We start from the raw sequence: 15,031 nt of genomic DNA, 5'->3' as shown, positions 1-15,031 counted from the left end.
AGAAGGCTAAACTCTATATTTCTGGCTGGCCGTATATCAAACGCGTAATCCTCTGTCGTGCAGGTTACCAATTCACAGAGTGTTTCTTAAAGTTCACTCGTTCACTCACCGACTACAGTGATGCAGCGCTCCTGCAGCGACAGCTCCTTGGCCTTCTGCGAGATCTGCACGTAGCTGCCGCTCTGCTCCTTGATCTGCTTGATGTAGTTGCCGCCCTTGCCGATGATCATGCCCGCCGTCGAGTTTGGCACCAGGATCTTCACCTGGAACCAAAATGGAATATTTTGAATGAAAAACATAAAATAACAAATTTCAATAGATTTTACATTCACAACGAGGTGTTTCTTTCCGCCTTATATTACCAAACCAAGCAGAGTTGTATTATGGATGAAGAGGACATTCTAGAGGAGAACCTTATGTTATGAGGGGTTTCCTAAGTCCCCGCAGAACCTTTATAGCTGGCTGGCTGATTTTAAATATAGCGATTATTACGTGATTTAGCATTGCCAACAACATTAATATTAGAATAGGCGGATCAACTACGACGAAGTTATTAACCAGTCGGTTCATTAGATATTCATGAAAATAGCGTGATTACTTGATTCGTTAGTTACTAAATTGAAAAACTCCGTGACAAATCTCAACAAATCCATTACGTCGACACAGTTCTCGTAAACACGGTCCAATACCTTGACAAAACTTTAACTGAAGCGCACAATAAAAGTTTAACTGTAGAAAGGTACTTCCGACCGTCGCCATTACACGGCAATCAAGTAGGGAGGTTCGAATAAAAGTAATATGCAAATAGCGTGAAACGAATTAACTATCCAAGCACTGTTGTGGGACCAAGGGACCAAACCTACGCAGACTTTTCCGGGACATTTACGGAAAGTTACAATATTTCAAAATGGCGTCTAAACCTAAAATTACCATAATACTACAAACGCCAAGTAGGTATGTATGGCTTAACATGACAACTCGATTATTTTATAATTTATGTAATGTGTACATTTTTCCGATCTGTTTACATTATTTTATTTTCATTGTTAAACTTTTATACATAATGACATATTTATTCAGTTGATAAAATATTGAAATAAAACACCCAATCTGTAAAAACATGACATAAAGTTATTTTTTACAATTTCTGACAGAAGTGAGTTTAGAGAGCATTACAAAGGGTATCCTACACTTCTAGCGGATTATTTGGGGGAAAGTGGCGGTCCGGCCCGGGTCCCCGATCTTGGGAGCCCCAAATCATAGTTGCTAACTAACTAAGAAAAGGTCATCGGAACCAATCAATCTGTGAAATGTGTATAAATCAGCTAAAAACATTATTAATAATTCAATTTTGTAAAATCAAATCAACTTTTTACACTGGAGACCTCCATTCAACTTTCCACCCCGGTCTCTGCCGACCTTAGTCCGCCACCGTCCTGCACCTAAGTCCAAGCAGTTGGCCGCCCTACAGCAGGACGACAAGGTCGATCGGGGCGACGCGACACGCCGCGACGCCGGCGTTATCATCGCAGGGCGGCGACGACGGGGGCGGAGGGCGATGATTGCGTCCCTACCTCCACTCCATTGTTACACACGTACTGTTTGCGCGGCGATTTGCACAATCATATTCATGCTAAAGGTGGTTTAATCTGTTCGAGCGTGTAAGTACTGTCGATTGTGCTGACCCAACGACATTACTTCTAAGCTGATGATGAGTTTCAATTAGGAATATTCCAAATTTTACATGCTTGTAGCAAAACTAAAACATATTTTACTAAACTAAAACATTTTTATAATATAGAAGAAGAACAACATTTTTATAATATAGAAGTAGCAAACCAACACAAAGTTCACCTGATGGCATGAATTGTACTTGATGTTGACCAAAGATACGCTACTACTAAGGACTAAACTGGAATGCCTCGAAAAAGTACCTGTATCTCCCTTACTACACTCTTCAAACCAGAACAAAGCAGCGTTTAACATTGCAGTAGGCATAAATAAGTGTGGCAGTGGTGTCGCCAGAGACAAACCATAATAGAGTTCTACCACCTTCATACTGTAACTACATGAGCGCTATGGGATTGAAATTTGTAAGTAATATTAAAAGATACTTCCTTAAACATCTTTTATTGTAATTGGTCGTCTGCAGATTTTTTATTTTTTTACTAAAAACAAAGGTCAAATCGATCTGTGATCCGTCAATGTGAAAAGGTGACCTTTTACGTCAATATTCAAATTAATAAATAATACTGTAGTGTATTTGCCGTTGCCACGCTAAACCAAGTTAATGTTCAATTTGTATTCTATCGCTGATTGTTATGTATTGTAAACACAGTTATGTACATAAATCTAAATATTTTTTGCTAACGGTTCATTTATGTCATTACTAGCCAGGATAAGTACGTATAAGAACTCACTTAAATATGAGGCGAATGTCATAATCTTCAGGAATCGTGATCGTTTCTAGCAAAACTCTTGTTCTGTATGGAGGCTTTTTACATAAATCCATGGGTATATTAAAAAAACCCAGGCGTCACCACATTCACACCTACCTCTGGGTGAAACGTTGATTTGCAAGTCACTCAATGGCAGTGACCACTTGCCATCAGATGGACTGCGTGCTTGTCTGCTAGATAGAATCCATAAAAAATCAAGATACGTAATTAATGAAACAAATCAAGTTAATGTACTCAAATTGCGTCCCAATTGTAAGTTCCTATTGATTTTTCCTTCGTGCCGGTTGCCAGCTTACCATTTAACATAATTCCCAGAAACTCCCGGCGCTGCCCCAATAATAAATTATTTCGAGTGGAGCGCCGCTTCGCCAGAAATTTACATAAAAAAAATTTAAACTACTGTTGTACATACTGTTTCATTCTTTTTAAAGTTATTACGTATTCAAATTTTCAGCCACGTCTTCCGCTTGCATTGTAATCACTTCCGCGTAAAGAAAAGTATGCCCTTTGTCCTCCACTATTGTACAATATATTTATAAATGGATCCTAGGAATATAAAAAAGAAAGAAAGTACTTTAAACTTTTTTATATTCACATTACATTGTGCGCATGAAAACTGTTATTATAACATTAAGTTTAAACTTAGTGCTGAATAAATGTAAAATGTAAGCGGTTATTTAAAGAACTAAAGAACAGTACGCGAACCTAGAATAAAAATTTGTAAAGTACTGCATGTTTATTTTATATTGCAGCTGCGCTTTTAAGGACTAACCCTCCTTACAGAGCAAGTTTATTTCTGTAATATATAATTTACGAAGGTTGTAAAATAATACAGTTATTCTTTAACTTCGTAATAATAACAACACTTTAGGCTAGTAGGTATGTAGGTATATATTTCCCTGCAATAAAATAATTCTACAAATTATTAGTACTCATTTTCGACAGGAAAAATTTTCGTGTTTATTACTTGTATATGAATAAAGTCAAGGGCAAAAGAACACATTTGTCTATGTACACTGTACAGGCTTAACCGTAAAGAGTTTACCGTAACGGATCACGCTTGTCCTTCACACAGTAACGCTACACGTGCCCGAGGCTCATATGTCAAGCCTACATTTACACCTTTTTTATTTAATAATATATAGCTGGTTACGTTTTCAGTAACTTTCGCTTTCATTTTATCTATTACGACAACTAAACATTTTATGGAAAGTTGGCAATTTAACTTTCCACAAATGTCTATCATGAGATCACGTCGCTCCCCGCCTACAGAGATTACTCTCGATGACTACCATAATAATGCAAATAAGTACACTAAACCACCAACACTCCTTTTTTCTAGCCTTACAACAGCAATATCATCATTTAAACTTTAACATAAGCTTACATATTTCCTATCAAAAATTTATTATTCAACACTAAGCGAAAATCAATTTACAAAGTACCTACCTACTTAAAAACTATGAAAAAAAATATAAATTGGATAAGTTACAAAAGTGGCCCGTTAATGGCGTGTTCAAGGTCTCCAACACATTTTTCTAATCGTATCGAATTAGTATATAATCTTAAAAGTACTTTACATTACGCAACGTGTCGCGTGGGCGGCTCTTTGCATAATTGTGTTAGAGCCGGTCCACACGGCGCGTTGCGTCAGCGTTGCGTCGACGTAGCGCTGTGGCTGCGTTGTTTTACATACTAATAATCATAGTGTACACACGGTGCGCTGCGTCGACGCAGCGCATACGCGACTGAGCTGCAGCGCACGAGACGAAGCGGGCGGGGGAGTACTCACTAAGAGCCGGTCCACACGGCGCGTTGCGTCAGCGTTGCGTCGTCGCAACGCAAAGGTTTTACGCATAGCCGGCCACACGGGCGCTGCGCCAACGCAGCGTTACTACGACGGAGTCGTAACGCTCCGTAAGTGAGTACTCCCCCGCCCGCTTCGTCTCGTGCGCTGCAGCTCAGTCGCGTATGCGCTGCGTCGACGCAGCGCACCGTGTGTACACTATGATTATTAGTATGTAAAACGACGCAGCCACAGCGCTACGTCGACGCAACGCTGACGCAACGCGCCGTGTGGACCGGCTCTTACGGAGCGTTACGACTCCGTCGTAGTAACGCTGCGTTGGCGCAGCGCCCGTGTGGCCGGCTATGCGTAAAACCTTTGCGTTGCGACGACGCAACGCTGACGCAACGCGCCGTGTGGACCGGCTCTTACGCTCGGAAAGCCGGTGCGTGTGCGTGCCGCGCAAAGATTTACTCTTCAGTCTTCAACCTTATTAAAATAAATGCCTTGTCTGACGTGTGTAAGAGATGTGCCCTCACTGGTATTGTGAATATCTAGTACATTAACATATGACGACTGAATCTTTTTTCTTTCGAGCGACAAGGGGTAGACCCCTTCTCTAGGCAATAAAACGAAAACTTCTTGAGGGAGAGAGGCATCTAAATAAATATACTCTATTTTTTGGAGTCGAGAGATACTTGGGGGATCAAGATTTTCAATCTTTTAGCGGTAAGATCAAAAGATTCTTAACCACTTAAACCAGTCGTTGGCCGCATTGCGCGTGTATGGATACTCCGGAACATTTAGTATAACCCACCTAGTAAACCTGCATCCTAGTTTAATCTGATTTGTGTTGCCGTATGCTGCGTCAAGTAATAGAAATTGAAACTTTATTCGTCAATTTGTTGCAATGCGGCAAAGGCAAGAAGTATGCCAGTAGAACCTTAAGTATAGTTGTACCACGATAGCGATAGAGCCATTTTCTCGGCGGCTTACAGCGGTGTTGGCTGTCGGTTCACGTCATGTCACGAATGTCACTGGCGGCACGTGCCATGTTTTATCTGTGACATGCTACTTTCTTCACGACGTTTTTCTTTATTGTAGATAGTGATAGTTTTCCTTTATATCGTATATATCAATAAATACACCGGCCATATCGAGCGATACCCGGTTTTATCGTATACCTCTTCTTGGTATTCATGGGTCCTGTCTTCCAGTCACCGTTCCTTGTTGTAGTAGTTTTTCATGCTGCTATTTTAGTGCATAGTAAGTCTTAAATGCAAATTTGAGATTTGGAATTACAAAGGATTACGAAGTATTCTTAGTGTTCAGGTAAACTGTCCAAAGTGACGTATCGATCGGATTTTGTAATATTTGGAGTTAATTACATATAGGAAAACCTTTTCATACTGCTAATTTCATTATAAAAGAAAAATATATTTTAAGGACTAATTTTATCCGTAATGACCCGTATGATGCAATTTCTCCGGTGGAGCGATCTTCAAGTGGAAATACATACTTGAAAGATTCCTTTAAAATGGGTCAAATAAGATTATGATCTTATTATAAATATTCATGTATTTTTAAATAGGGTCATGTTATATTTTTGTATTTAGGGAAGGTTTACGCAACCAATTCGAGTAGTATAACGTATCAGATAAAGTAACTAGTAAAGGACCAGATTTTGGAATTAACAGCAAGCGATAGACGAATCCGACGGTACGAGATAGCATTAATCTATATATATAAAAGAAAGTCGTGTTAGTTACTCCACTTATAACTCAAGAACGGCTGAACCGATTTGGCTGAAAATTGGTGGAGAGGTAGCTTAGAACCAGGAGACGGACATAGGATACTTTTTATCCCGTTCGACCGCGTTTCCGTGAAGTCATTTTATAACTCAAGAACGGCTGAACCAATTTGACTGAAAATTAATCGAGAGGTAGCTTAGAAGCAGGAAAAGGACATAGGATACTTTTTATCCCGTTCGACCGCGTTTTCGTGAAGCATTTTATAACTCAACAACGGCTGAACCAATTTGACTGAAAATTGGTGGAGAGGTAGCTTAGAACCAGGAGACGGACATAGGATACTTTTTATCCTGTTCGACCACGTTTCCGTGAATAAATAAGAGTTGAAAGTTTGTATTAAAGTCCCCCAGTTTTGATGCAAATCTATATGAAAATTGGTATTTGATAGGATTTCGATAGAAAGTAATTAAATATCTATTTTACGATATTTGCAAAATCAACCCTTAAGTTGGTTAAGTAGGGGTTGGAATTTTATATTAAAATCCGTTAATTTGGAAGCAAAAACTGTAAAAATTTGCATTTGGCTTTAGAAGACACTTCGTTTAGAAATCGGCAGATTTTGAAGCAAAGTCTATGAAAATTGGAATTTAGCTTTTTGATTCAAAATAATAGAACACATTTTTCACCGTTTTTGGAAAATCAACCTTTAGGGTCGTTTAATCGGGTATGGAACTTTAATTTAATATCCGTTAATTTGGAGCACTAAGAAAATTATCATAAGTGTATGAAGTATCATTATGTATGAAGCATCTGAGTCACTGTTTGTTTTTTTAGATCAACCCTTAAGACTGTTATAAATCGCCTTTCTATTTACACAACTGTTTCAGCATTTTTAGCTATTCAACAACCCGATTAGAGTACTATAAGTAAATAAACTTTCTTTAAAAAAAACCGTTATTGAAGTTATAGGTACTTCTTTTCGCGTGTTTGTAAAAAAAATAACAAAAAATACAACCGACTTCTATGTCACTACAAAGTAAAAAATAATTCGAACGAAATATTTTGAGCGCCTACTTCAGAAATATGTACTAAACCAACATTTATTTGAATTATTTTTTACTATGTAGTGACATAGAAGTCGGTTGTATTTTTTGTTAAATTTTTTTTTACCCTTTTTAGTGATGACATAATAACATTTATATTAATACAATATAAAATTGTATAAACGTGATCATGAATTAAGGTACGGTCTGAATTTACATTGATTGGAACCGCCCGCTCGCAGGGCGCTGCCGCGCCCTGCCCGCTTAGTTTTATATTGTCTTATGTGTTCCAACCTAACCTAACTAAATAGTCAATGATTTGCAATTTCATTAGAACCTCCTACACCAAATATCTTCAAACACGACTCAATTATTCCCATCGGTTGAGGAGTTACATATTTTGTCTCCGAGCCACATTATCAGACCCTTAAATAGTCAATGATGAACTGACTTTGCAATTTCGTTAGAACTTACACCAAATATCTTCAAACACAACTCAAATATCCCCATCGGTTGAGGAGTTACATATTTTGTCTCCGAGCCACATTATCAGACCCTTAAATAGTCAATGATGAACTGACTTTGTAACTTCATTAGAACCTACAATAAAAAATAACACAATAAATTTTTTTTATAAAAATCGGTTCACTAACGGCGGAGTAATTCGTGTACATACATAAAAAAAAGATACCGGCCGAATTGATAACCACCTCCTTTTTGAAGTCGGTAAAAAAATAACAGAGTGCAGAGAGGTAGAGTGAATTTTATTTAATTGTATTTTTTATTTTCCTGTTCTCCTGTGGCCATTTCCTAATATTTACCAGTAGTTAATGGACATAATACATAAATAACACGAGTGAAACCACGAGGTACAGATAGTCACTCATAATTAGGTGGTACGAAGTTCACCGGGTCATCTAGTTGTTTATATAAACCAGACAACAGATTCCAATAGCTTTGATTGCGTTAAATGTAACAATAAATAGTAGTGTTCGAAAACGCGTGGAACCAATTAAAACAATTGAAATCACAATCTGAAAACAAATTGCCCCTCGGCGTTTGTGTTTGTAGCCAGCTTGTGTGAGTTTGCGGGTGTGAAAACATTGTAGTTGTAACTACTACTTGATTACAAATTGTATGTATGTAGTACCTACTAACGGACGATAAAATCGAATATTAATTTAATTTAGGAACCAATCACTAGGTATCTCATTAATAATGTGACCTAACTTGAAAAATCTTAAAATGAAAACTTCCTTATTTCAATAATTTCGTTTCTCTCACTATTGTACAAAATCGTATAACAAAATAGATTTTGGTTGAAATATTTCATTTATAAATGAGCCAAAATCTAAATATGAAAGCCTTATGAAATCTGTCTAATAATTTGTGAAGTTAATTTTTGTTCCTTCGCTTTCGAGGGATTACTTTACTGTTATTAAATTACCTGAAAGAAAATTATTCCATTTTCCTCTTTATATTTTAGTTCGTCGGCTTCAGGCTTATTCTTACATTAAGTTTTCGGTTCATGACTTATCGTACTTATGTTTTTTTCGAATGAAATTATTTTATTTACTTTGACAACGGTGACATGTTGAGAGAAGTGTATAACTCCACAATCCCAGATAGGTGGTAATGACGTTACGTCCTAAAGGCGCCACGGGGACATCTCTGTGTAGGACGTCGATCGATAAGGGCATCGGGTAACAAGTAAAATTGCAACGGAACTTTCGTTCCAACCCCAACGGACGTGATTTGAAGATAAATTAATGAAAATTGGAAAAGGAAACCCAAACCGATTCCAAGATAATATATTATAATAAGATATATGTATGGTTAAATACAATTCGTATTTGAAACATGTTCCCAAATCAATCAAATCAATCATAATGCGAAAATTGCGAAATCGAACAGTAAATAAAAAATTGTGTCATCTTCGAATAAAATTTGCACAACGTTGCGATATAACGATAATCCACTTGACATGCCAAATACGAATAAGGGTGTCCCCCTTCAACGGAGCTGGCCGACTTCCCGTGTTCCCGGGAACGCCACGCTCTCTATGCTCTTGTCTCTACGGTCTGTAGTCGGTACGTCTTGTAATGTGAATTGGTTCTCCGTCACGTAGAATATGATTTCCGACTAAATCCTACTACGCAGACGTACGTGATTCATTTGAGTGTATGAGTCTAGTTATTTTGATCACCTTTGTGACGTTGTCGCTGCAAACATAACCTCGTATGTAAAAAAAAAATAATGAAGACAATCTTATGTTATATTTAAGCGAATAGAATAAGTATGTAGTGTATTAATTTTCGACTCTATTTAAAAGATATTCACATCTCATTATGAAAACGATCTAGAAAAAAAGCTATTCGTGAAATGTTATAAACCTACTCCTACCGAAATATCTAATTTTCCTAATCACACAAATTACTGTTTAAAATTCGTTTAAAATGTAAACAACTTTGTTCACTTTCCTACAAAGTACAATTCTAAGTAATTCCACGTAAAATTGACTACAAAATATACTCAACCTCAACCTGTCCGCACGACAGATAACATACCTACCACAGATTGTGCTATGCTACAGTGTATCGCAGTCGCCAGGAGTGCCGCGCCCCGACCGCGCAGTAACGAGAAAACCCACCAATGCGACACTCGCTACGCCAAACGAGATTTTCGCCGAGCGCTCTTTAATTATCAAATTTTTAGATCAAAGTGACCCCATTTTTTTTTTACGTTCCAGATAAACGTGGCACGGGTTTCTAAGCTCCTCGTCCACGTATTTTTTAGTATTTTTCATGTAACAAGTTCAGGACGTTGAATCCGTACAATTTTTTGCTTTTTTTTTTTATATATGAGTAGCAGACTCAGCAGCAGCAGCAGGTTCATCAGACCTTTAAACTTCACCCCCTCGACGTGTGGCGAACGGGCCGAGAATGAACAGCTATAATCACGGCAAGTAATTATATTTCCTATTTTTACGGGAGAACGTGTTACATATTACCGCTCGTAAGTAATTAATTTTAATAATATTCATTTTAATACAGCAGAGGCCACTATGTAAAATAAGTTTAGTGTTACTCAGCCCGAGTACGGAGTACCTAGGTAGCTAAGTAGTACCGATATGGCTAAGATAATTTATTATTTTAATTTCTGGTATTTGAAATGTAAATTGTGGCAGAAACCTTAGTGGTTCGACCGTGCGACAACTGTATTCCTACCTATAGCTACAGTATGCAATCGCAGACCTATCTGGGAACAAAGGTAAGACAGAAATGATCGAATTTAGTCTTAGGGGTGACAATAAAAACCACCTTCAGACTGCACTTTTCTTCGCTTCAATCAGTAACTACTTTACTTTCACAACTACTCTGTATCTGGATCACTGTAATCCAATTCTGAAACAGATTTATTATACCAAGTCATCGTGCGTGGCATAGTTTCATTTTGGCCCGCCACCGCAACAGTTTCCGAGCAAGTTTCTTGGCAGATAATGGCTTTCAACCCCGTTCCTACCAACTTGTACGCTATGCTAACTTTAGCGTAACAATACCGTGGTGCAAATTTAATACTTGTAACTTATCTACTTCTGTTTGTGTTAAAACTTCCGAAATATACATTTTGGTGACGTTTAGTGTTGACACCCAAACTCCGCACATATTTCTGCTTTGGATTTTTTAACTAATTTATTATGCGAGTCTTGTAATTAGAAAAGGCCTGGGGCATGTTCTACAATACAGCTTCAGTGCATTTTATTAGAGATTCAAGTCAGAGGTCAACCGGTCTGTCGGAAGTGTTAAAACCACCCGAAGGTCTCCGACAAGGTTTAAGGTTACATAACGATAACCGATATCGATTGAACAAAAAACAGTGATAGCCTACGGTTGAATCACGATCCTTCAATAGGGGAGATTCGAGGTTCAAATCCCAGGCCTATAATTTTTCAGAGTTATTTACTTGTTAGAACTTACACCTTGCTACAACGATGAAGGCAAACAGCGTGAGGAAACTTACACACCCGAGAGTTCATAAACGCAAAGAAATAACTTCTCCAAGGGATGTTAAGTCTACTAATTCACACTTGGTCCAAACCCCACTTACTCTTGAGACCTGTGCTCAGCGGTAGGTACTTTAATGGGTTGATGACGAGCCGATACCGCCTAAAGCTTAATATGACATATCGCTTTGTTCGCTAACCTGACACACATCCACACGCAAGGGTCACACAGTTTAGGCCGCTTAACGACAACAGCTCGCGTTCCATTTTGTTCTAGTTTGAAGGGTGTTATTAATCGATCCAGCCACAACCGAATGAATGTGGCATTTTAGCCGTCTGGACGATTTATCGCGGCTCCCAATAGCATATCGCGGCTGTCACTCAACACCAACAAATACGGAAAGTTTTTTACATATTGATACATTTAAATGAAACAAAATGCTTACATTTTTTCTCGAAATTTAATACTCTGACTTTCGTAGAGTACTTAATAGCGCATGACAAAGGTAAATAGGTTACATACCTTGTATCGTCATCAAGCATCAACCAAAACTTTCCCACTGTTGGTCTCAAGTCTCCGTTCAGAATAAGAATGATTTAAGTCATTTTGACTAGGGCAAGAATCATTAGGGCAACCAGGTCAAATGCGGATTAGTAGACCTTGTATAGTGACGTCTAATGCTTTACAAATTCTTAATCAAATTCTGGGCTAAGCTGGCTAAGAGGCTATTTACTATTAAGGTAGGTATATTTAAGTGAACGTTAAATATAAACCGCTTGACAAAACAAGTAATAAATAAACGAGCGCGACTAACATTTTGAACATATTTCAAATATTGTTGTCAAAAAATATTTTGAAAATCTTCATAGCCCATTGATCGTCTATCATCGAGTTTGTACTCTGTAAGGACTTTGCCGGAAAAATATCATATACTGTGGATTTTTTTGTAAAACATCGTGATATCCTGTACTTTGAGCGAAAACGTACCAAATATAAGAGAATGCACAATGCCATGGGGACTCTTTAAAAAAACGCAAAAAAATCTCCTTCAAAGTCAGTAACGAACTGAGTACACTAGTGCTTCAAATTTCCATAGGCGACGGTGACCACTTGCAGCGTGAGGTTAGCTTTTTTATTTGTCACATCCACGCGTGGTAGAGAGTTCATCAATGTTGAACGAAAAATTGAATTTTTACACTTTGGGCTCCAGGCTGAAAAATCTGCACATACAAATTGTATGTCTCTCTCACTAAGTGTGATCACACTCAGTTTCACTTTTTCTATTACGGGCATGTACAAAAAGTACAGTTTTAAAATACCGTTTATCATTGAAATGCATATTATATATTTTTCATTTACTTATTTCATTTATTTAAAGTCAGGGAATTCCATTCATATGCTTTCCTAAAAGTAATATAAAAGACTATTTATATCAATAGGTAAAATTAACGCCATAAGGTCTGCGTAACCTTAGAAACAACAGCAGTAAGCAGTACACAGTAACACTATATTACTTTGTACTCCCAACTGCACACACCGTTAACATAGATATAGGATGTCTCGAGCGGATTCAATTTGTCCACATTATTACAGTGTAATGGCGTCGTGAACAATCCCGTAATGATCGCAGCATGTTCCACTGTCGCTATCAATGTCCGCCGAACACTGCAATCCATGTGCTTTGTCATCTGCTGGCACAGATCATGAAACTTATAGAAATGTCTTGCGAAATACTTTCATTAATTTATTTATCAAATCATTTTTTTTTTCCAAAAATAAGGTACAAATGTGTGTTGAAAATCGCTCATATAGGTTTATGTGTGTTTATGTTCAACGTTTAGCTTTTATGTTTAAGTGTAGGCTAGATGGGCTACCTGATAATAGTGTAATCGTCGTCTGTAACTGTAAATATCTTTATTTCCCTTTCCTTTCCCCACAATTGAGGATGTCAATGTCTTTTAACATTTGTAACATTGAAGGAATCGTCAATGAATTTTTGTTTGTTTTTAAGGAGAGTTTTGGTTAACGTTGCTTCTGTGTAACGTAAACTGATTAGTAACTAAGTAGCCGGTTAGTAACTAAGTGGTTGTAACGAATGCTCAATACAAACATTCTAGTACCTTCCTTAATACCATCCGTTCATACGGCAGAAAAAACAATCAATAAATAAATATAGTTCAAAAAACTAAAAAACACGCTTTTATGATAAAATTAACTAAAAAGTAGAAAATCTAAATGAATCTAGGAATCAATTAAGGAACAGTAAATAGTATAATTGTGAAATAAATCTACAAAGTTTGAACGAAATCTGGCCGTTTAAAGTGGGTCAAAATCGCGCCCAAAGAAGTCGGTTACAAACATACAAACAAACATACAAACATACAGGTGAAGCTAATAAAAAGCGTGTAAAAAGCTCGAAGTGCGTTCCCAAATTCAGGTAGAAATTACATGTAATCAAATTTGGTTTTATTTTAGGCATCATGTAATTCTGGTGCACACATGTGTGTAGTGTGTATATGTAAAGTCATGCCATTTCTATTTAATCTGCAGCAATTACGGTTTGAGCCGATAAGATAAACTGGCAACAGCGCTGTTGTAACAAACGCAATACCACGAAACGACCATCCATTTGATAATAGTTAAATGAAATCAACATATTTTGTGTTTTTATTTCAAGTAGAGATTCTATAGAGAATTATTTTTTATTTCTTCCATCGCTTCCCAAGGGTTTCTGTCGCGGAAAAGCAGCGTAGAGTTTCGTTGTAACACATTTTTCTATAAAAGTGTTTTAACAAATTAATGAAGCAAGAGGAGCTTGATCTATTTCAGACTTCGCGTTTTTATCGTCCATGTTGTAATAATTTATTTTAAAATCCTCTCTCTTTTGAATGACCCATTTATGTAATTAATTTCCGAGACATTCTGAGACTAGATAGTCGATCCCATTGTGGTTTAACTCTGGACGCACCACGGCTACGCTATTGTTTCTAAGACAGTGTAAACTAAAACAATAGTGTTTTTAATTTGAAGGATGTGAAGGTACACTTGTCCGAGAATTTTATTTCATTAATTTCCAACTTAGCCTCCAAGAGTAGCATGCCACTGTGGCCGACCTCAGGTAGTATTTCCATTTTATCTAGACTTGAGTGCAAGATAAACTGCAAGCTCGTTTGCTACTCCGATCTTATATAAAAGACAACCGGAGCAAGTAAGAGCACGGATGTAGATTTCGAAAAATCCAAAGTGCATGTGCGTGCTTGGAATTTTAAATCCGGTTTCGGCGTGGGAGACCGAATATTATGCGAGTGGGCTCGCGGTTACATAGTATGCTCTTTATCAGGGGCTGTGGTACCCGTACGAATCAATATTACGTCCTCACCCGCACACCGATATGCACCCGATCGATGAGATTACCGATCCGCTTCCGTATTTGATAAATGTGATAACCGCAATGTGTGCGATGCAACGCAAACAGGATTATTTAACGGCGGCAACATACCTACACTACTATTAAATATTGTCTCGTTTCTGTTTGTATTTTGTTTTCGACAGTAATACTCATCTACGTAATCAAAATACTAGTATAGTCACAGATAAATAAATTTTTAGGTCAGTCAGCGGTTTCAATCTAAAACTTCCAGGACAAATCATTAATTAATATATATATTATGGTTATTTTGCAATTACACTTAACTCCTTTAATTCCACTTATCTATAGAAAAGGAGATAGATAAATCTAAGATTACAACAAATGGAGTAATGATTTGATCTGTGTAAGATACAGTGTTTATATCTGTGATCGGTATTCGTTAGATAAGATAGGCGTGCACAACCAGTGATATGCGTTAAGAACAAGAAACTATAGCCACGTTTTGTACGTACTTATTAACTATCTAGGAATGAACAAACAAGGGTATTGTTACTTGAGCAGCGGTGACTATGCGGAGAATGTTGATTTTATGTCTACATTCACCATTGAGCATTCTGC

General features: G+C 37.4%; 1 protein-coding gene across 4 annotated transcripts in view; it reads right to left on the bottom strand.

The window, feature by feature from the left end:
- pasilla (RNA-binding protein Nova-1-like protein passilla) overlaps window positions 1-15,031 on the bottom strand; it is a 66,761-nt gene that overhangs the window by 13,851 nt on the left and 37,879 nt on the right. For all 4 annotated transcript variants that reach the window (XM_073073503.1, XM_073073506.1, XM_073073504.1 and 1 more), the window contains one exon: window positions 110-263. In XM_073073503.1, the coding sequence (XP_072929604.1) occupies window positions 110-263 (154 nt within the window). The remainder of the gene's footprint in view (window positions 1-109; window positions 264-15,031) is intronic.

The sequence above is a fragment of the Epargyreus clarus genome, unplaced genomic scaffold (assembly GCF_041222505.1).
Source record: "Epargyreus clarus isolate Ecla_fem2 unplaced genomic scaffold, WU_Ecla_fem_2.2 ptg000006l, whole genome shotgun sequence".
Classification (NCBI taxonomy): Eukaryota; Metazoa; Arthropoda; class Insecta; order Lepidoptera; family Hesperiidae; genus Epargyreus; species Epargyreus clarus.
The sequence above is the reverse complement of the archived record's forward strand: the minus strand, read 5'-3'. Positions and strand labels throughout refer to the sequence as shown.